Below are 25,000 nucleotides of genomic sequence, written 5' to 3'. Positions count from 1 at the left end.
ACCATTTCCTCCTCCTCCTCCTACTACTACCACTACCATCACCACCACCACCACTACCACCATCACCACTACTACTACTCGTCATTTAAAATTTGTTGTCCATGCTGCTCCCCTTTGAGTGCGAGAAATTAAGGGCCAAAACACTTGCCTGAGATGGAGTTTCTTTTTCACATAGGGTCATTTTTAATTTAAACCTGTTAACCACAGACACAATACAGTGCTAGTGATAGATGTCAAAATATAACACCTCAAATGTCTCAGTTACTTTATACAACTCAGCCAGTACTCTATCAAATTTCCACACTCTTATATCCAAATATGATCGCATAATCCTGTGCTGGTGGCATGTAAAAAGCACCAACCGATCATGGCCACTGCCAGCCTCCCCTGGCACCTGTGCCGGTGGCATGTAAAAAGCACCCACTACACTCACAGAGTGGTTGGCGTTAGGAAGGGCATCCAGCTGTAGAAACACTGCCAGATCAGACTGGAGCCTGGTGCAGCCTCCTAGCTTCCCAGGTCCCAGTTGAACCGTCCAACCCATGTTAGCACGGAAAAGGGACATTAAACAATGATGATGATGATAATCCATGCTAGCATGGAAGGCAGATGTTCAACGATGACGACGATGATGTTACTCAGCAGTTACGATGTGTTTGTTAAATAATATCAGCTCAAAAAAAAAAAAAATCTAATACTGTGAATATTTATTTCTGTAATGTTTATTAGGTATGGTCAAGTTATCTTGGCAAGTTGATCCACAAACTAAAAGGAAAAGATGATGATGCTGCAACTTGTGTGTCAATCTCACCATCTGTGACAAACATTGCCGTTGGTTACCACAGTGGAAAAGTCAGAATATTTAATATTAGAACAGGTGAGGTTTTTCTATTTTATATCTTTCTTTACATTTTCGTTTTTTCACAAATATTCCTGTAGGGTTGTGTACCCATGGAAAATCCATAAATAATTAACCCTTTGGCATTTAAATTTGTCATATCCAGCCCCAAAATTTTAACTATTTTATGTTCAAAGTGGCCAGATCTAACCTCTCACACCCAGCCTACAATGTCATCCTAAAAATATAGGATCATGTTGAAATATCAAAGCTACATGATAGTACATGATTAATTCAAAACAATGTGACTACATAAGCAATATGTTTCGCAGAGTAATCTGAATTCTAAAGGGTTAAATACTCTTTACTCTTTTACTTGTTTCAGTCATTTGACTGTGGCCATGCTGGAGCACCGCCTTTAATCGAGCAAATCGACTCCGGGACTTATTCTTTGTAAGCCCAGTACTTATTCTATCGGTCTCTTTTGCCGAACCGCAAAGTGACGGGGACGTAAACACACCAGCATCGGTTGTCAAGCAATGCTAGAGGGACAGACACACAAACACATACAAACACACATATATATACATATACGACGGGCTTCTTTCAGTTTCCATCTACCAAATCCTCTCACAAGGCATTGGTCGGCCCGAGGCTATAGCAGAAGACACTTGCCCAAGACGCCATGCAGTGGGACTGAACCCGGAACCATGTGGTTGATTAGCAAGCTACTTACCACACAGCCACTCCTGCGCCTATGTTGAGATTTATAGTTAATTACTTGTGACAAACTGTATTTAACCCCTTTGCTCTCATATTTCTATTGAGATATTCTACCTTTACTCTTTTACTCTTTTACTTGTTTCAGTCATTTGACTGTGGCCATGCTGGAGCACTGCCTTTAGTCGAGCAAATCGACCCCGGGACTTATTCTTTGTAAGCCCAGTACTTATTCTATCAGTCTCTATTGCCGAACCGCTAAGTTACAGTGACATAAACACACCAGCATCGGTTGTCAAGCGATGTTGTGGTGACAAACACAGACACACAAACATATACACACACGTACATGTATATATATATATATATATATATATACACATATATATACGATGGGCTTCTTTCAGTTTCCGTCTACCAAATCCACTCACAAGGCTTAGGTCGGCCCAAGGCTATAGTAGAAGACACTTGCCCCAGGTGCAACGCAGTGGGACTGAACCCAGAACCATGTAGTTGGTAAGCAAGCTACTTACCACACAGCCACTCCTGTGCCTTTGCTTCAATTAATTTTGAAAATAAGGAGGAATTTCATAAAATAACTTTGTCCTTATTAGGTTGGTGTTTAGAACATGAAACATGAAATTCTGATGGATAGTTTTAATTTAGATCTCTTTAGAACAAGAAGTTTGTATTGTAGAACCAGGGGCAATTTCAGGTAAGTTGGTATCAAGAGGATTAAAGAGATTAATTAAATAAAATACTAGCCCCCATGCCGGTGGCATGTAAAAGCACCCACTACACTCTCTGCGTTAGGAAGAGCATCCAGCTGTAGAAACTTTGCCAGATCAAGATTGGAGCCTGGTGCAGCCATCTGGTTTGACAGTCCTCAGTCAAATCGTCCAACCCATGCTAGCATGGAAAGCAGATGTTAAACAATGATGATGATTATTATTATTATTATTATTATTGAGTGAGAGCAGTGTATGCCATCACAGTAAAAACTAGGGTGCAAATATATGAAACTCAATATACCCATCATGACTACCTGTCTGATAAGGGTACACCAGGCACATGCATCACAACTGCATGTGTGCGATATGGTTATCTCATATCAAGATGTTCTGTGTTCAAATGCTGCTGTGGTTGACTTTGCCTTTCATCATTTGGGCGTCAATAAAATAAGTACCAGTTGAGCCCTGGGGTCAATTAGCCCTTCCTTTGAAATTTCAGGCCTTGTGCCTTGTAGAAAGAATTGTTGCTGTTGTTATTATTATTATTGATTGTTGTTTATGATGATGATGATGATGATCTTCTTACTCGTTACTGTTACCTATTAAACAAGGTGAGAAACTCCATGAATACCAGATGCACACTAAAAGCATATGTTCCATTCGTTATTCTCCTGACGAGAAGTTCATACTGACAGGATCTGCTGACACCACTGCAAAGGTAAGGTTTATTTTAAAACATTTCTTTTTGATTAAGAAATAAAATTATAATTATTGTTGTTGCTTTCCATCCAATTATTTTTTGTTTATTTTAACTCTCTGTGCAATATGCTGCCATTGTTTCTCTTAATTTTGGAAATAAGGAGGAATTTAGTAAAATATCTTTGTGGATGCGCAATGGCCCATTGGTTAGAGCAGCGGACTCACGGTCGTAGGATTGCGGTTTCGATTCCCAGACTGGGCGTTGTGAATGTTTATTGAGCGAAAACACCTAAAGCTCCACAAGGCTCCAGCAGGGGTGGGGGTGAACCCTGCTGTACACTTTTCATAGGTGCAGGAGTGGCTGTGTGGTAAGTAGCTTGCTTGGTTCAGTCCCACTGGATGGCACCTTGGGCAAGTGTCTTCTACTATAGCCTCGGGCCGATCAAAGCCTTGTGAGTGGATTTGGTAGACAGAAACTGAAAGAAGCCCGTCATATATATATGTGTGCATGTGTGTGTGTGTGTGTGTGTGTGTGTATGTTTGTGTGTCTGTGTTTGTCCCCCCAACATTGCTTGACAACCAATACTGGTGTGTTTACGTCCCCGTAATTTAGTGGTTCAGCAAAAAAGAGACTGATAGAATAAGTACTAGGCTTACAAAGAATAAGACCTGGGGTTGATTTGCTCGACTAAAGGTGGTGCTCCAGCATGGCCGCAGTCAAATGACTGAAACAAATAAAAGAATAAAAGAATCCATCTTTTACCTGCTGGAATGGGTTGGACGAAATTCATCAATGCAGATTTCCTATGGCCAGCTGCCCTTCCTGTCACCAACTCTCACCTGTTTTTAAAGAAGTTAATATTTCCCCATTGACAGACATGTTTTCACAGGATAATGGAACCAAATGACACTGCTTGTATGACAGGGACACTCATTTACAACTATCACGTGATGTCACAACAAGGAGATATGAACCTGCACACACTCACGCATATACATACAAACATACATACATACATACATACACATATTTGTATAAATTACAGGCTTGTTTCAGATTCTCCCTACCAAATCTATTCACAGCGCTTTGGTCAGCCTTGGGCTATAGTAGAATACATTTACCCAAGGTGTCAGTCAAAGGGATCTGGAATCAAATGGTTGGAAAGCAAACTTCTTACCTACACACACACACTCGCGTGTGCATGTGAAACCATTAAACCAGACATGATGTTTTCGTTTCTTTATTGTTTTCTTTCTTTTGTTTTTTGATTTTTGTACAATTTTTAAAACTTATTAATTACATTAAATTAGAGTAAGTAACAACTACATCAACAATGCCAACAACAATAGCAACAATAACTACGACAAACAAATATGGCTCTTCCATTCTGTTACAGACTCAGAAGAAATATTTACCCCATTATTAATCAATATTAATTTGATTAATATCAATTTAAAACCAGTGGTCTAGCATATAGAAAAATCTGAAGATTCAGAAAAATTATATTACATACATATAAGAGGGATGACCATTAAGTGGACATCCATTATGCTAGAAGTCGACCCCCCCCTATAGTCTTACCATTAAGAAAGGAATGTTCTCAAGAAAATTTAGCAAACGCCAGATCATAAGCAAGCAAGACAAATGAAAAGATACAAAATACACATATTAATCACAAACCAGTTTCATTGTTACCACTTACGTAAGTGGTAACAACGTGTGATCGTCATAGCAAAATATAATTTGCAGAACTATACATGGGATGTCTGCATGAGATCGAATATGTATATAGTTCTACCAATTACATTTGGGGTTATATTTCAAAAGTCTTCGTTTTGGCGCGCTAAAATACCAGGAATAATTCTGTAGAAAATAATTCTCTGCAGTGAATTTTATCAATTAGGGAACATAGTTATTTAAATTTAAATTTAAAATAATAGTATTTTGGCATGCCAAAATATTATTATTTTAAATAATGTTCTGGTGTTTGCTAAATTTCCTTGAGAACATTCTTTTCTTAGTGGTAAGACCATAGGGGGTTGACTTCTAGCATATGGATATCCACTTAGCGGTCATCCCTCTTATATGTATGTAATATATATATATGTGTGTATATATATATATATATCAGCCTCGCCTGGCCTCCGTGCATGTGGCATGTAAAAAGCACCATCCGATCGTGGCCGTTTGCCAGCCTTGACTGGCATCTGTGCCAGTGGCACGTAAAAAGCACCCACTACACTCTCGGAGTGGCTGGCGTTAGGAAGGGCATCCAGCCGTAGAAACATTGCCAAATCAGACTGGGCCTGGTGCAGCCTTCTGGCTTCCCAGACCCCAGTTGAACCACCCAACCCATGCTAGCATGGAAAGCGGACACTAAACGATGATGATGATATATATATATGTATTCCACTCACAGGGTACTGGTCAATTTGAGGTTAAGTAGAAGGTATTTGCTGATGTTACTATGCAACAGCATTGAGCTTAGAATTGCTTGTTGCAAAGCAAATTTTTTGAAGACACAACCATGCCTGTCCCTTGCGGTATTCGCTTATATCTTTTAATATTGAAGGTCAGCAGAATCACTAGCACACCGGACAAAACGCTTAGTGTGTGTTACACCTGTCTTTATGTCCTGAGTTCAAATTCCGCCAAGGCCAACTATGCCTTTCAGCCTTTCAGAATCAATAAAATAAATACCGGTCAAATACTGGGGTTTGATGTAATTGACTTATCCCCCTCCCGCCGAAATTGCTGGCCTGTGTCAAAATTTGAAATCAATGTTCTGAAACAAGTCTTGCTATGGTAGACTTTTCCTTCTGGCGTTGGGAGCAGGTTCAATAAAACAAAGTAGTAGCCAAACACCCAGAGTTGATGTTACTCACCAAATCTCCTACAAAGCTTAGATGGCTTCTTGCCTAAAATATAGAGGTGTGAATATCAAAATTTACTTTTCATATAATTCAGCAGCAAATCAAATTTATATGTTTAAATTCAGTTATAAGACTGAAAATTCTGTTGTAAATCTTAATTTAATATAGTGACAAAGCTTAGCATCTTAATATTCTTCCAATTAGACTTTCATTTAATTATTTCAAGACTTCCAAGATTATTGAATGAATTGCTGCAGAATACATTTTTGTTATGACTATCATTAACGCAATGTTTTATTGATAAATCTATATAATGAATTGTTAGTTTGAAAACCAGGTGTATAAAGCTAGCATCTAATAGAAATGGTGGAAATTAACGAGTTTCGAAAAGTTCGTTAATTTAGTTTGTCTAAGTTCTCAAAATGCTCTGCGAAGGTAATATCAAATTACAGTCAGTTTTCTCCTATGAATTACATTAAATTGGAGTAAATAACAACAACAGTAACAATGCCAACAACAACAAGAACAACAGTAACAATAACTACAACAAACAAATATAGCTTTTTGGTGTGTGCAGTACCTCTTCCAGTCTGTTACAGACTCAGAAGAAATATTTACCCCATTATTAACCGAAATGTTAATAAATGGAAAGTAGAGGAAATTAATTTGTGAATGAAGCACAGACATGTCTGTGGGTGTGGTTAGGAAGTTCATTTTACAACCAGATGGTTTCAGGTTCAGTTTCACAACACAGCCCTGGGCCAGCCATACTTTGTGAATGAATTTGGTATACAGAAACTTTGTGAAAGTCTTCTGTGTATGTGTGTGTGTGTGTCTGGAACTATATGGTTCGTAAGCAAGCTACTTACCACACAACCACTCCTATGCCTATAGGAGAAAACAGAAGCCCCTTATATTTTGGTAGCCGCACATATCTGATTAGGGCAGAATGATAGTGGTACGTTTTAGCTTTTATCTTTCAATTGTTTCAGTCAGTGGAGTGTGGCCATGCTGGGGTACTGCTTTGAATGGTTTTAGTTGAACAAATTAACCTCAGTACTTTTTATTTACTTATTTATATTACCTCCTCTTTTGTCAAACTACCAAGTTACAGGGATGTAAACAAACCAGCAGTGGCTATCATTTGGTATAGGTGGGGCCAATACAGACACAAAGACACATACACAAATATATATATATATATATATATATATATTAATCTAATTTTACATCCTATTTCTAGCGAAGCAGATGCTTATTTAGTACCTTAGTATACTCATTTACTTGTTTCAGTCATTTGACTATGGCCATGCAGGAGCACCACCTTTAGTTGAGCAAATCGACCCCAGGACTTATTCTTTGTAAGCCTAGTACTTATTCAATCGAGCATTTTTGCCGAACCGCTAAGTTACAGAGACGTAAACACACTAGCATCGGTTGTCAAGCGATGTTAGGGGGACGAACACAGACACACAAACATATACATACACATATATATATACGACGGGATTCTTTCAGTTTCTGTCTATCAAATCCACTCGCAAGGCTTTGGTCGGCCCGAGACTATAGTAGAAGACACTTGCCCAAGGTGCCATGCAGTGGGACTGGACTTGGAACCATGCGGTTGGTAAGCACATGTTGAAAAAAGAAGCCACAATAATTATGTACCAACCCAATAAATATATATATATATGCATGTATGTATGTTCTGGCCTCCACCCAGTTTTCATGTACTAAATTCAGTCACATGATATTGGTTGACCCAATACTACAGAAGAAGATACTTGCCCATGGTGCCACATAATAGGACTGAACCCAAACCACATTCTTACAAAGCAAGCTTCTTAAACCACACAAATATACCTGAACAAGAAAAGAATTTTCTTAAGAATTTTATTAATGAATAAATAAATGCGCACTTTTAAAGCCTAGCCAGGTTCATGGGCCCAGTTTCCCGGTTTCAATGGCGTATGTGTTCCCCAGCTGGACAGGACGCCAGTCCATTGCAGCGTTACTCATTTTTGCCAGCTGAGTGGACTGGAGTAATGTGAAATGAAGTGTTTTGCTCAAGAACACAACGCATCGCCCGGTCCAGGAATCGAAACCACAATCTTACGATCATGATGCTGACACCCTAACCACTAAGCCACGCGCCTCCACAAGAATTTTATTATTTTACATTAACTTTTAAAAAAAAAAATGTTCTTCTTTGAATCTAATTTTTCAAATTCTTCTTTCTTTTTTCTTGTAAAGATGTTTGTTTGGACTAATGGTCACTGCAAGCAAAGTTTCACTAAACACTGTCAGCCTCTGCTATGTGCAGACATCTGCAGCGAGTTTGTTGTCACAGCAGCAGAAGACATCTCTTGTTATTTGTATCGCCTGAAGAATTATTCATCGGAAAAGTAAGTAGTTACTTCTTATATCTTTCAGAACGAGTCAGTATTTTAATTCTAACCCTTTGTAACAGCTTGGCTTGATCACCAAAATGTTTATGCATGCAATACTATAACTGATTGGAGAAATTAAAGAATGGCATGAAATGTTGTCTGTTATAGTGTGTCGGGACAGCATTACTAATCAACATGTGGAGGCGCAATGGCCCAGTGGTTAGGGCAGCGGACTCGCGGTCATAGGATCGCGGTTTCGATTCCCAGACCGGGTGTTGTGAGTGTTTATTGAGCGAAAACACCTAAAGCTCCATGCGGCTCCGGCAGGGGATGGTGGTGATCCCTGCTGTACTCTTTCACCACAACTTTCTCTCACTCTTACTTCCTGTTTCTGTTGTACCTGTATTTCAAAGGGCCTGCCTTGTCACTCTCTGTGTCACGCTGAATATCCCTGAGAACTACGTTAAAGGTACACGTGTCTGTGGAGTGCTCAGCCACTTACACGTTAATTTCACGAGCAGGCTGTTCCATTGATTCGGATCAACCGGAACCCTCGTCGTCATAACCGACGGAGTGCTTCCATCCACTAATCGACATTCATAGCATGTAATTGTCTATGAGATGAAAATGATCTGAGCTAGGGTACATTTAAGCTCCCTTGGTTTGTTAACCTTTGTACTTCAGTAGGTCTCCTTGAGTGAGAACACAGGTAAGGCTAGTATGACTGTGAGAGACGATCAGGTGCAGGGGTTGCCATGTAGATCAGGAACGCTAGATGGTAGTGCCTTAACCTTATCACCAAAATGTCGATGCATGCAACACTGGGAAAATAAATGAATGGCTTGCAACGGTTGTTTGTTACAGTGTGACAAGAAAGCTTCACTAATTAACAACGAGGACATATATTTGTTTATTGAGATGATAATAATCTGAGCTAGGGTTGAATTAAGCTACTTTGGTTGGTTCATCCTTGTATGTTCCAAGAAGCTACACCCACCTTGGTCTCTTTGAGTAAAAAGAAAGATAAGACCATGTTCATGATGGAGGTGCATAGCTTGGTGGTTAGTACTTATTCTATCGATCTCTTTTGCCTAACCGCTAAGTTACAGGGGCGTTAACACACCAAACACACCAGCATTGGTTGTCAAGCGAAGGACAAACACAGACACACAAACATATACACACACATACATATATGTGTGTATATATATATATATATAATATATATATATATACACACACATATATATGACGGGCTTCAGTTTCCGTCTACCAAATCCACTCACAAGGCTTTGAATGGCCCAAGGCTATAGTAGAAGACACTACCCCAAGGCTGGAACCAAGTGGTTGGTAAGCAAGCTACTTACCACACAGACACTCCTGCGACTAAATATATATATATTTCTGTTTTGGTTGATTCAGTTTTTTGTTACTCTGAGTTTCACCTGTAGATGTACGGGGTCTTCAGGTAAGTTATAACTCAAATGACAGACTTGACCAAAATAAAACTATTATTAATCTTTACTCTGGTATTGAGTACTCTGTCTTCCAACAGTCAGCACTAAATATGTGTGTGTGTATTTCTCCCCCATTACTGCTTGTCCTCCATCACTGCTTGACTACTAGTGCTGGAGTGTTTATGTACCTGTAACTTAGTGATTTGGTAAAAGAAATTGATAGAATAAGTACCAGGCTTAAAAAAAAAAATCTTGGGGTCAATCTGTTTGGCTAGAATTCTTTGAGGTGGTATCCTAGCATGGTCACAGTCTAATGACTGAAATAAGTAAAAGATGACACACACACACATACATGCAAATGTATATGTACACACATATATGGGTGGATGTGTGTTTATATATATATATATATATACTCAAAATAAGCAACAAGGATATCCAAGGTAGTGTAGTACAATTGTTTCATGCTACTTCATTTTATTAAACACTGTAAGTATTACATCAGTTTTAAAATGTCGAGCAATCTTCAGCCACATATAGAATTTTTTAATTAAAACGGACAATGTACATTCTTATACTTATTTCATTTGCCAACATTGCTCAACATTTTAAAACTGATGTAATACTTACAGTGTTTCATAAAATGAAGTAGCATGAAACAATTGTACTACACTACCTTGGATATCCTTGTTGCTTATTTTGATTATAATCACCCCATTTGATTTATATGGATAATACCATACGAAATTCTGGTGCCTTTAACTTAAGTACCATATTCATCTGAATCTAAATTTTGCTGAACTTATATATATATATATATATATATTTATTTACTTCTATCTCCTGAATTGATTCCATCTACCAAATTTCACTCAACCAGAAGCTAAGATAAGAAAAAAAACATTTAACCCAAGTGGGTTTGAACCTGCAACCATTCAACCATTTGGTTACAAAACAATCTTCTTAACCCCCACAGCCATTTCAATTTCCTGTTGATCTAGCTTCACTATACTGAAAATACATTGTTATTATTTTATTGTTGAAAGAGTCACACTTCAGCTTGATACAAATGCTCTTAGAATTCCATGAAAACACCTGGTTTCCCCTTTAATTTCCTTCTTAGTCAGAATTTCCTCTTCTGGCTGTTTCCAAAGTTATTATCACACAAACAATTCGGTTTAATGATTTAAAACTTAATACATATACATATATATATATATATATATATATATATATATATATATAATATATATATATATATATATATACATATATATATATATATATATGCATATATGCACACAAACACACATACATATACATATATATATATACACACATACATATAGATATATACATATACATATACATACACACGCACATACATATACATATATATATACACACACATACATATACATATATATATATATATATATACACACACATATATACATGTATTCATATATATATATATATATATATATATACATACACAAACATATACATGTATTCACATACACATATATATGTACACACCCACACATATATACATGTATTCACACACACACGTATATATATACACACACATACACACATGTATTCATACAAATATGTATCCATTACACATACATGTATGCATAGATATATACATATACACATACACATGTTTCACCTTTTGAGTCGAATTTTTTCCCCTATTTTGGAAAATAAAATGAAACCAATAAAATTTAACCAAAGTCTCATGAAAAAAAAAAACTGAAATGAAAACCTAAAAAACTAAACTCAACAAAAATAAATGCGAAAAGCCAACAAATACCTCCACCTCCCCCCCATCACACTTCGCCATGACGATGAAGACGAGAACCACCACCACCACCACCACCACCACCACCACTGATATCTTTTTTTCTTGTCCACATTCATCTTTAATTGGCATGAGATTCTAAATGCTGGGTTTTTGAATTTCGAAGATCTGCTCGGAGCAGAGGACTGTGAACCAATTATAAAATTGGATCCTGCAAAGAACCCCCCATTAATGTTTTGAAGATTAACAATGGGGAAGATTCCGCTTCAGTTGAGGCGAAATGTTAACTGTAAGAGTATGGTTTGTGTATGTGTGTGTGTTTGTGTGTGTGTATGTATGTATATATGTGTGTATGTATATATATAGATTGTGTGTATGTATTATATATGTATGTATGCATGTATATATGTATGTATGCATGTATATATGTATGTATGTATGTATGTATGTATGTATGTATGCATGTATATATGTAAGTATGTATGTATGTATGTATGTGTATATGTGTATGTATGTATAGCTTGTGTGTGTGCATATATCTGTATGTATGTATGTATGTATGCATGTATATATGCATATATATATATATATGCATGTATATATGTGTGTATATATATATATGTATGTATGTATGTATGTATGTATGTATGTATGTATGTATGTATGTATGTATGCATGCATGTATGTGTATATGTATGTATATGTGTAAATGTATGTGTGTATAGCTTGTGTCTGTGCATATACCTGTATGTATATATGTATGTTTGCATGTATATATGCATGTATATGTATGTATGGATGTATGTGTATATGCATATGTGTATGTATGTATAGCTTGTGTGTGTGCATATATCTGTATGTATGCATGTATATATGCACATATATATGCATGTATATATGTGTGTATATATACATATATATATATGTATGTATGTATGTATGTATGTATGCATGCATGTATGTGTATATGTATGTACATGCGTAAGTGTATGTATGTATAGCTTGTGTCTGTGCATATATCTGTATGTATATATGTATATATGCATGTATATATCTATGGATATATGTATAAATGTATGTATGCATGCATGCATGTATGTGTATATGTATATGCATAAGTGTGTGTATGTATAGCTTGTGTGTGTGTGCATATATCTGTATGTATATATGTATGTATGTATGCATGTATATATGTATGTATATATGTGCGTATGTATGCACACATGCATGTATGTGTATATGTCTGTATAGCTTGCTTGTGTGTGTGCTTATATCTGTATGTATATATGTATGCATGTATACATGTATGCATGTATATATATGTATATATGCATGCATGCATGTATATATGTATGTATATGCACATGTGTGTGTATGTAAAGCTTGTATGTGTCCATATATCTGTATGTATATATCTATGCATGCATGTGTGTATATACATATGTATGTATATATGCATGCATGTATGTATATATGTATGTCTGTGTGTATGTGTATGCAAGTATGCATGTATGCTTGTATGTATATGTGTATGCTTGTATGTATATATATATATGTGTGTGTATATGTATGCTTTTATAGATGTACATATGTATGTGTGTGTGTGTGTATGTGTGTAAGTATGCTTGCATGCTTGTATGGATGGATGTACATATATATATGTGTGTATGTATGTGTTTGTACATATATACTTATATGTGTGTATATGTGTGTAGCGCATATGTGCTTGTGTATATATGTTCATGTGGGCTGTATCTATGTTTATATGTGTTGCATGTATGTGTGTGTGCCTGTGTGTGTATGTTGTATGTGTAGCATGTTGTACATATGTTTGCATGAATGTATGTGTTTGTGTGTAGCATATATGTGGTGTGTATGTGTGCATGAAGCTTTGTATGTATGCTTGTATATGTATATGTGTGTGTGTGTACATCATATGTGTTCATGTCTAAGTATGTAGTGTGAAAGTATATAGACTTTTTGTGGCTGGTAGTAAGAAGCTTGCTTCCCAACCACATGGTTCTGGGTTCAGTCCTACTGTGTGGCACCTTGAGCAAGTGTCTTCTACTACAGATTTGGTTGACGAAAACTGAAAGAAACCCTTTGAATGAATATATATATATGTGTGTGTGTGTATCTATGTATTTGTATGTCAGTTTGTCGCCCCCCCATCACTTGACAACCGATGTTGGTGTGTGTACGCCCCTGTAACTTAGCAGATCAGCAAAAGAGACTGATAGGATAGGTGTTAGGATTACACAGATTAAGTCCTGGGGAGTTGATTTGTTTGACTAAAGGCAGTGCTCCAGCATGGCTGCAGTCAAATGACTGAAACAAGTAAAGGAAGAAAAGAATATCAGCATCCCCCTGTTTGCGTACACACACACACATAGTGATAGGTAGATATACACAGAGACACAGACACACAAACACACACATAAATAGATAATTTGATACACACTCACACAAATACACACATGCACTCATACACACACTGATGGATACACACAGACAGAAGTGTATGTGTGCACACACATGCACACACAAACACTCACATATGCAACAAACACACACAAATACACGCATAGATATGCACACGGACACACACACACAAATAGATAGATAGATAGATAAACACACACACAGACAGATGTGCGCTCACACAAACACACACATACACACAGATAGATAGATACAGACACATACACACACTCAAATACACACACACAAACATACACACGCAAATAGATACACACACAGACATGCACATACACAAACAGACACTCATACACACATAAATAGATAGATACACATTCACAGACACACAAACATACACACACAAATAGATAGACACACACACACAGACGTGCGCATGTGCACACACACACACTCACAGATAGATGGATACACACACACACACACAAATACATGTACATTCATATACGTTTATGTATGTGGAGTAAGAGAGAGAAAGAGAGGGAGAGAGAGAAAGAGAGGGAGAGAGAGAGAGAGAAAGAGAGGGAGAGAGTGATATTTATAATGGAAAGATTGATAGTAACTTTGAAGTTTTGGCTTGCTTGCTATCATCTGAACCTGAAGTTAATAACTAAGTAATATTAAGTAATCCATGAAATTAATGTTTTTATTTATAACTTCTCTTATTAAAAACAAACATTTCTGCAGATTAATATTTATTATGGAGATGGACTTGCATAGCAAGTGACTTGATCTGAGATCGTATTTTGAAACAAAGACAATTTCAGCGTGGACGGTGTTTACAAGCCATTTAAAAACACACAAAAAACCCCGTTAGATTCACTTCAACATTTAAATTTAATTTGTGTCAAAGACTTTTCCATTTTCCCCAAGCATCAAACTAATGCACTTGCTTTTTGTTACCTCACCTGTCTCTTGTTTTCTGTACATTTGAACCATTATATATATATATATATATATATATATATATATACTAGCAGTATCGCCCGGCGTTGCTCAGGTTTGTAAGGGAAATAACTATAAACCATTTTTAGAGAGTGATAGCCAAAAAATAGCAAAAAAATGGAAAAAAATGATGGTAAATTTTTTTTTGAGATTTAAAAAAGGTGGAGTTGCGTCCCCTAGACAGTTTGTGGTTCGTGTTTCTGATTCTCGACCCCATGTCGAATTTATCGATTTTTTCAGAACTGGGGGAACTTTTCAAAATTTTCGCTGCGTTAGTTTTGAATTATGATATTGGGCTATGTGTGTGTCAAGTTTCATCAGAATCGGTTGAAAGCCGTGGTCAGGGTGAGGGTACAAGCAAACAGACACACAGAAACACGCACAGACAAACTGCCGTTTATATAGAGATATATATATATATATATATATATATATAAAGTGTGCTGTTCCGTGATGGTGAGATCAACAAGAAAAGTACTCTCTCTGGTGAAAGATAATATCATCTAATAAGCATAATATATGTTTTTATGTACTACTATTATTGTTATGCAATGAAAGTATTCCAGACAATATTTTTTAACACATGCCCGAAGATTGTGCTGAGACACCAGATGTGTTAAAAATTACTGTCTGGCATGCTTTCATCACATGAAACTAATAGTGTCACATAAAAACCATTATAGATATATATATATATATATTATGTACATTAGGGTTATGGCTTTTTGATTTTTTTGGAAGTAAACAATTTCTTGTATCAGAAGTCGATGAGCAATTTCATATAAGTGGGGAAAATTACCTTTATTTTAAGTTTTTTTAAAAAAAAAACATCACCCTCAACTGAAGAAATCATTCAAAATTCTAGGTGGGTGAGGATGGGGGTTTCATAATGCCTTCTCAATTTTTTTTTAGAAAACTTGGTGTGCTGTCTTAATGCAATGCAGAAGCAGTATACCTCAAATTTCAGCTTTCAAGTTCAAGTAGTTTAGGACTTTTTAGGAGTTTTTAATTTGTTACCACTTAGGCCCTAGTTTAGGAAATATCCTCATCCTCTCCTTTTTATTTCCATGATGCTAAAAACTCTGACTATATTAACCGTTTTTCAGAATAGTAGGCTTATCCAACTAGAGTATCTAAAATAATGTCGCATAAGAGAAGTGCTTGTGTCACTCAAAGATACAAAAAGTACCTTCGAGATCTTTATGATGATTGTAAAAGGAGAAAATTCAGCTTAGATTTATTTTATCTAACAAAACATTAATTCTTTGTTATGTTTAAAATTTTGTTAACAACCCTTTTTCTTATAGAGTTATTTAAAATTAGAATTAAACCTATAAAGTTAAAAACATGAATTGTTTTTAATTTTGGATGTTATTGAATGGTTGTAGTGGCATTTGTCTTAAAATAGTCTTGTTTTGAACCGTTGCATTGAGCAATTTCAATTCAATAATCTTAAAAATGTATAAATACACTTTTCTTCCACATCTCTCTTGCATTTACAAGGATTTAAAATAAATAAAGGCGCTCTTTTAAAACCTAGTCAGGCTCATGGGCTCGGTTTCCCGGTTTCAATGGCATATCTGCTCCCCAGCTGGACCGGACACCAGTCCATCGCAGCGTTACTCATTTTTGCCAGCTGAGTGGACTGGAGCAACGTGAAATGAAGTGTTTTACTCAAGAACACAATGCGTCGCCCGATCCAGGAATCAAAACCACAATCTTACGATCATGATGCTGACACCCTAACCACTAAACCACACGCCTCCACGAAATTTCAGATATACTATTTCTGAATTGCATTGAGTCTGCACACCAAGTTTGGTAAAAACTTGGATCCAAAAGTGGTGATTAATTTCTGAAGTTGGGGGTGACGTTTTTTTTTTCAAATAAAGCAAAATAAATGTTAGTTTCCTGACTTTTATGATATTATTCATCAAATTACAGTATAGGGTTATTAGGTTGTGAAAAAGTCATTACCCTAATATACATTTAGTGGGAAAAGTATGATCAAATGGGGAAGAATTTCTCTTGTCAATCATGAGTTACCATGTTTGATCCCACTATAGAACATCTTCATTTTTAATCTTTTTGCCCACAGCACTGAATCAGCCAAAGTCTCACCAGCAAAATTAGGGAAACGCAAACAATGTGGAAGCGTACCAACTGGACGGTAAGTAAATATTCACCCTTGTCACATATCATTCCTTGCTGATTCAGCTGGGAAATCAAGTTAAGGGAATGCGTGTCTGGTCTGTAGAGTATTTAGCAGCTCCTTAGATGTTTAATTTATGAGGAGGTTGGTCAGTTGAGCAAGTGAATATTCATCATTAATCCATCATCATCATCATCATCATATGTAAGTACATATATATCATCATCTTCATCCTCATCGTTTAACGTATGCTTTCCATGCTGGCATGGGTTGGACGGTTTGACTGGGAACTGGCAAGCCAGATGGCTGCACCAGGCTCCAATCTGATCTGGCAGAGTTTTTACAGCTGGATGCCCTTCCTAACGCCAACCACTCCGTGAGTGTAGTGGGTGCTTTTATGTGCCACTTGCACGAAGGCCAGTCATCATCATCATCATCATCATCATCATCATTTAATATCAATAATCCATGTTAGCATGAGTTGGTTGGTTTGACAGCATCCAACTAGCTTGAGGGCTGTATTGGGTTTCAGTGTTTGCTTTGGCAAGGCCCCTTAAGCTGGATACCCTTCCTAACACCAATCACTTAAAGGAGTGTACTGGGATCCCTTTTTTTTTAATGTGGTACTAGAACTCATAAAATCCCTGTGTTACTTGCAAAAACACATTCTTGATAGAGCAAGAGTACAGTGTTGGGGCAGAATGCTTTATGCCAGGTACAGATCAGTTAAAGCATGATAGGAGGACAAGAGCAGATGTCTTACTGTAGAGAAGATATATGGTTACCCCAGCTGAAAAGGGAGAAAAGATGGTGAAAATGAGGTATCAGAACATACCATCAAGGCACAAGGAGAGTGAAGCAGGGTAGAGGAATGAAGATGGTTTGGTGGTTAGGAAGAATCACAAGTACTGGACTTTTAGATATTTGTTTGGGTAAGGCAGTGAGCTGGCAGAAACGTTAGCACACCGGGTTAAATGCTTACCAGTATTTCATCTGCTGCTATGTTCTGAGTTCAAATTCCACTGAGGTCGACTTTGCCTTCCATCCTTTCGGGGGTTGATTAAATAAGTACCAGTTACGCACTGGGGTCAATATATAATTGACTTAATCCGTTTGTCTGTCCTTGTTTGTCTCCTCTGTGTGTAGCCCCTTGTGGGCAGTAAAGAAATAAGAAACGTTAGCATGCCAGGCGAAATGCTTAGCGGTATTTCGTCTGCCATTACGTTATGAGTTCAAATTCTGCCAAGGTCGACTTTGCATTTCATCCTTTCGGGGTCAATTAAATAAGTACCAGTTATGCACTGGGATCAATATATAATCGACTTAATCCATTTGTCTGTCCTTGTTTCTCCCCTCTGTGTGAAGCCCCTCGTGGACAGTAAAGAAATAAGATATTTGTTTGGGTAGGCTATCCATTAGTAGTTAAGTAGCTGTTAAATTGTTAGTGATTTTCATTGGTTTTGAGACCTTACAAGATCATTAAGCTCATTCAATAAAAATGTTATTTATATTTGCTGTTTCAATAGTCAATGTTTTCAGAGTTCACTTAATGCAATTAGTAGCATTGTCACCTAGAAAGCAATAAATTTGTAAGTTTAATGCTCATACTGAGATTTGTTAATTTTTCTTCTTTCTTAGATTGCTGTAGTAGATGTCTGATGTGTATGTATGTGTGTGTGTACTTGCGTGTGTATGTGTCTGTGTGCATGTGTTTGTAAGAGAGAAAATATTGTTGAATGTTTGTATTTAAAAATGAAGAAAATATTCTACAAGTTGATACATTTTGATCTTGAACTGTTTTCCTGAGTTTCAAGTGGCTAATTATTTAATTATTCAAAAAACTGAATAAGGAAAGCAAATGACAGTAAATCAGCAAAAATATTTCAAAACATAACGACATAGGAATACAAAAAAACAAAAACAAAAAAAGGAGTGGCTGTGTGGTAAGTAGCTTGCTTACCAACCATATGGTTCTGGGTTCAGTCCCACTGCATGGCACCTTGGGCAAGTGTCTTCTACTATAGCCTCGGGCCGACCAAAGCATTGTGAGTGCATTTGGTCGACGGAAACTGAAAGAAGCACGTCGTATATATATATATATATATATATATATATATATGTGTGTGTGTGTATATGTTTGAGTGTCTGTGTTTGTCCCCCAACATCGCTTGACAATCGATGCTGGTGTGTTTACGTCCCCGTAACTTAGCGGTTCGGCTAAAGAGACCGATAGAATAAGTACTAGGCTTACAAGGAATAAGTCCTTGGGTCCATTTGGTCAACTAAAGGTGGTGCTTCAGCATGGCCACAGTCAAATGACTGAAATAAGTAAAAGAGTAAAGAGTAAAAGGAAAGAAGTAGATGATATATTCATCTGTTCCCATGCAAAACACATGTGACATTTTCAAAGCTAGAAAACTTGGAGAAGGGTTTAATCAATTAAATTGATCCTAATGCTTAACCAATACCCTTTTACTTGTTTCAGTCATTTGACTGTGGCCATGTTGGAGCACCACCTTTAGTCGAGCAAATCAACCCCAGGACTTATTCTTTGTAAGCCTATACATATTCTATCGGTCACTTTTGCCGAACTGCTAAGTTACGGGGACGTAATTACACCAGCATCGGTTGTCAAGCGATGTTGGGGGGTGACAAACATACACAAACACACACACACACACACACGTATATATATATATACATATATACGACAGGCTTCTTTCAGTTTCCCTCTACCAAATCCTCTCACAAGGCTTTGGTCAGCTCGAGGCTATAGTAGAAGACACTTACCCAAAGTGCCACGCAGTGGGACTGAACCCGGAACCATGTGGTTGATAAGCAAGCTACTTACTGCACAGCCACTCCTACGCCAATACTTAATTTTATTAACTTACAGAAAGATGTAAGTCAGAATTGACTTTGGTGGGATTTGAACTCAAAATGTAAAGAGCCAAAAGATATACTACCCAGCATTTTGTCTGATGCTCTAATGATTCTGCCAGCCCACCACTCTACATAACTACTAAATACTAAAATACATTATGACATTTTCAATGGATTCAGCCATTCTGAATTGGATATTGGCTTTTGAATTAGAAATGATATTATTGAATAAACTGAATTTTTGATCTTTTTATTCAGAATTTTATCCCTTTGTGATGAAGAATGTGTTAACTTTTGGCATCAAATTATAGAGAACAGTCTGTCAAACTGAATACCGTATCCTCAAAATTGTTATTGAAAGGAAATATCTTGTCATGAATCATTGATAAAGGATTTAAAATTACGAAAATGTATGGCAGATGCAATTAATAAAGCTAATAATATCGTTAAAATAGTAAATAGGGGGGGAAAAAAAAATTCCAAGGAAACGGTAAAAAAAAAAAAATGAAATTAAGCACCTTTAGTGATCAATGAAAAGATTCTTTCATTACACACATTACAACTGTGTTTTAAATATGGAAATGTCATGTTGACACAAAAAGCTTTCAATTTGCTGAGTTGATATATGAGAAAACTCCCTGGTCAAAAGAGTTGACAGTTTATATCAGTGGATTTTAACTGGGATCTGTATGACCCTTTGGGGTCCTTACAAGCAAAATAGCAAATTGTGGACACACAGGAATATTTTAAGCATCCATGAAAACAATGTTAGTTTACTCTTTTACTTGTTTCAGCCATTTGACTGTGGCCATGATGGAAAAAGCATTGCATTTGACAAAAAAATCTGAATTCTAAAGGGTTAATTTTTTAGTATTTAAACCGGCCATATCCAACCAAAACAATCTACCTGCTTTATCTTTAAACTGGCCAGATCTGGCCTGTCACACTTATCCTACAATATTATTCTAAAAATAAACAACCACATCATTGAAATCTCAAAGCTACGAGATAATGCATGATTAATTCAAAACTGGGAATAAATGAATATTACATTTGACTGAGAAATCTGAAAGCTAAAGAGTTAAGCACTATAGAACAAAAAATAGCAACTTTTACAACAGCCTACAGAAACCATAGGTTACCACTGTGTCTAAGACATTTGGTGAGTATAGACTATAGTCTTGTTGAATTATTGGAAGGATGACAAATTTAAGATATTTCCAACTAACAAATTGGCATCTATTGCTTAGTTAACACATTAGCACATTTAGACTGTTTCTCACCTCTGAAATCGGCAAGATTATAAAAGAAAAGTGTGTGTGTATGTATATGTATGTGACAGAATTATATCGAAGTATATATGTTTGTCTTTGTTTCTTTGTGCATGCATATGTGTATATGTGTGTGTTTATATATGTTTGTGTGTTGGTGTATGTGGTTGTTAAATATGTGTCTGTGAACCATAGCACTCACATACACAAGAGACAGTCAAGAGGTAATTGGTATATATATATATATGTGTGTGTGTGTATATATATATATAAATACAAGAGGTAATAGATATGTTTATTTATATATATACATATAAATTTTTTTTTGTAATGAGATAAAATAAACCAAGGCTGTATAGATATTAGAACATTTATAGATAGAAGGTCTTACAGCTGTTTCCAGGATATTTATTATATTCCTTCATCAGAGACAGTGTGAGAGGATGGTAAACCAGGCAAATTTTATCCATTTCTCTGCAGAGCGAAAAAAAATAATGGAACCTTATTGGGTCCTCATCAGAGGCATCTACATTATTTTGACTGTCTCCAGAGAAACAATCAACCAAACTGTTTATATACTCATCAAATACAGCAGTTACTCTATGAAGGAGTACCTAATTTGCATACCGATAGTGTTTAACACTCTATAAATACTAGCAACCTGTCAACGGGGATCTTAGTCCACAAAGTATCAAGGTATGATATATATCTGGCGAGCTGGCTGAAATGTTAGCATGCCGGGCGAAATGCTTAGCGGTATTTCGTCTGCTGCTATGTTCTGAGTTCAAATTCCGCCGAGGTCGACTTTACTTTTCATCCTTTCGGGGTTGATTAAATAAGTACCAGTTATGCACTGGGGTCGATATAATCGACTTAATCCGTTTGTCTGTCTTCGTTTGTTCCCTCTGTGTGTAGTCCCTTGTGGGTAGTAAAGAAATAGGTATGATATATATGCATCAAATGCATATTCACACAAGCATGTGTGTGTTAATATATTAAAATTCAAAGATTTAGGTGGCTGTAAGTACATTTTTTAAAACGTTTTCCTTGAGCCCTATGAATTATAGGGCCAGCTACACAGTTTTTATGGTATCTAAGTGACCAGTATCACAACATTACCTCTAAATGGGATGTCCGTCCATGTCAGAGTTCAAGGCTAGCAATTTTTCGAGGAGAGGGTATGAGTTCATTACATCAACCCCGGTACTTGATTATCATCATAAAGATCCTTTAACTGATGTAGCCAGTCTTCAGGGTGCCACTCTTGATGCTTTTATAGTCAGCTGTTGCCACTGGTCTCTGTTCTCTGTCATGCGTAGCCAGTTTGCTGGGTTGTGATCTGTCCACTTCTTGATGCTATCAAACTAGGATTTTCTCTGTCTGCCTCTGGCTTTGAACTGGTAATTGTGATAGGTAGAATATATAAAGGTGGCGAGCTGGCAGAATCGTTAGCACCCTGGGTGAAATGCTTAGCGGTATTTCGTCTGCTGCTACGTTCTAAGTTCAAATTCCGCCGAGGTCAGCTTTGCCTTTCATCCTTTCAGGGTCGATTAAATAAGTACCAGTTACGCACTGGGGTTGATATAATTGACTTAATCTGCTTGTCTGTCCTTGTTTGTCCTCTCTGTGTTTAGCCCCTTGTGGGTAGTAAAGAAATAGGTATTTCATCTGACATTACGTCAAATTCTGCCGAGGTCGACTTTGCCTTTCATCCTTTCAGGGTCGATAAATTAAGTACCAGTTACGCACTGGTGTCGATGTAATCGACTTAATCCCTTTGTCTGTCCTTGTTTGTCCCCTCTATGTTTAGCCCCTTGTGGGCAATAAAGAAATAAGAATATGTTACTTTATTTTATTGACACTGAAAGAATGAAAAGCAAAGTTGATCTTGGCAGGATTTGAACTCAGAATGTAAAGAACCAGAAGACCTGCTCTGACATACTAACAAGTCTGCCAGCTCACAGCCTTTGTAGGTACATACATAGCAATGCACACTGCCTCCTCCTTTCATCTCTTTAGTTCATCAGTCAACTTAATGTTTTTCCATCACCATCCTCCTTTTTTATTGCTTCATGTTGCTCAACTATCCTCTTTGCAGTCTTTCTATTCTTCTTTCATTAAGGATATCTCCATGCAAGACTAGAAGCTGGAAGTCATAGAATCACATTATATGGCCAAGTCAATTCTTTTTCCACCTTTTAACAAATTGTCAGAACAGTTTCTTTGTCCATAGCGTTGCCAAAAATTTATTTCCTGACACACTCATGAGTTCAATGTCATACAGAAGAAATTCAAAGCCTCTTTCTATAAAATTCCATTTCAAAAGCCATGGTTTTATTTCTTATTTCAGCATCTAATGTCCATGATTTGCATGCATAATGTACAGTTTTTTAAAAATGTTTTTGTTGTTATTGTAGTCTTAGTTCTCCAAACAAGCTTTAATTTTGCTGAAATCCTTGTAGCTTCAGCATTCCACAGCACTATTTTCCTTTCTTTCGTTTTGATACATTCCAAGTGTAAAAATATACTAATGTACAAATATCTGCAACCACGTTGCCCAATGTAATGTGTCCTTCATTTTTGAGGATATTTCTAGGTGATTTTGTGTAAGATTTGAATGTTATTTCTAGCAAACTAAGTGACCACATAAAGCTCTCACATTGGTGTGTTGTTTTGCATGTTGTTTCCAGCTTGAGAATTTCATTTTTCTCCCAAATTTCAAAACTGGCTGATTTTCTTACCAGCATGAGTTAGAGAAAATATTGTAATTTGCTGAAATTGTTATCATTATCATTACTATCCTCCTCCTCCTCCTCCCACCCCTCTTCTTCATTATCCTCCCCACCTCTTCATCCTCCTCTTCTGCCCACCTCTTCATCCTCCTCCTCTTCTTCCCACCTCTCTTCTTTATCATCCTCCCCATCTCTTCATCCTCCTCTTCCCACCTCGCTTCTTCATCCTCCCCACCTCTTCATCACCTCTTCCCACCTCTCTTCTTCATCCTCCTCCTCCCCACCTCTTCTCCCCTCCTCTTCCGACCCTCTTCTTCATCATCCTCCCAACCTCTTCATCCTCCTCCTCTTCCCACCCCCTTCTTCATTATCCTCCCCACCCCTTCTCCACCCCCTCCTCCTCCTCGTCACCTTCATGTTTGCCTTTGTTTTAAGTTATATGAGCTGCACCAAAGTATCAACCAGAGATGTCAAGTGACAACCATAATTTCAGCATCTAAAGATGCTGCTAACAGGGGGGATGTTTGCATGCTATCAAGAGGAACTTATAATAAAACCAAATGAATAAGATTGTATACACATAAAGAGGAATTTATGTAAAATGTGTGAAATATAAAATGTGACCTACTATTACTATTACTACCACCACCACCACCACTACTACTACTGCTACTTGTTATTGTTATTATTATTATTATTATTATTATTATTATTATTGAGTCGAATTGAACCAGCCAGGATCCCTGGTCTGGTGGTATGTAAAAAGCACTATCCGACTCGTGGCCGATGCCAGCACCGCCTCGTCTGGCTTCCGTGCCGGTGGCACATAAAATACACCAATCCGACCGTGGCCGTTGCCAGCCTCGCCTGGCACCTGTGCAGGTGGCACGTAAAAAGCACCCACTACACTCACGGAGTGGTTGGCGTTAGGAAGGGCATCCAGCTGTAGAAACACTGCCAGATAAGACTGGAGCCTGGTGCAGCCTTCTGGCTTCCCAGATCCCC

General features: G+C 37.1%; 1 protein-coding gene across 2 annotated transcripts in view; it reads left to right on the top strand.

The window, feature by feature from the left end:
* LOC118762415 (telomerase protein component 1-like) overlaps positions 1-25,000 on the top strand; it is a 121,056-nt gene that overhangs the window by 29,562 nt on the left and 66,494 nt on the right. Inside the window, exons 7-10 of one of the 2 annotated variants that reach the window (XM_036500886.1) lie at positions 730-877; positions 2,901-3,007; positions 8,116-8,267; positions 17,056-17,127. In XM_036500886.1, coding sequence (XP_036356779.1) covers positions 730-877; positions 2,901-3,007; positions 8,116-8,267; positions 17,056-17,127 — 479 coding nt within the window. The remainder of the gene's footprint in view (positions 1-729; positions 878-2,900; positions 3,008-8,115; positions 8,268-17,055; positions 17,128-25,000) is intronic. The other variant, XM_036500887.1, reaches the window with a different exon arrangement.

Source organism: Octopus sinensis, linkage group LG3 (assembly GCF_006345805.1).
Source record: "Octopus sinensis linkage group LG3, ASM634580v1, whole genome shotgun sequence".
Lineage (NCBI taxonomy): Eukaryota > Metazoa > Mollusca > Cephalopoda > Octopoda > Octopodidae > Octopus > Octopus sinensis.
Note: the sequence above shows the minus strand (reverse complement) of the source record. Positions and strands in the feature narration are given on the sequence as shown.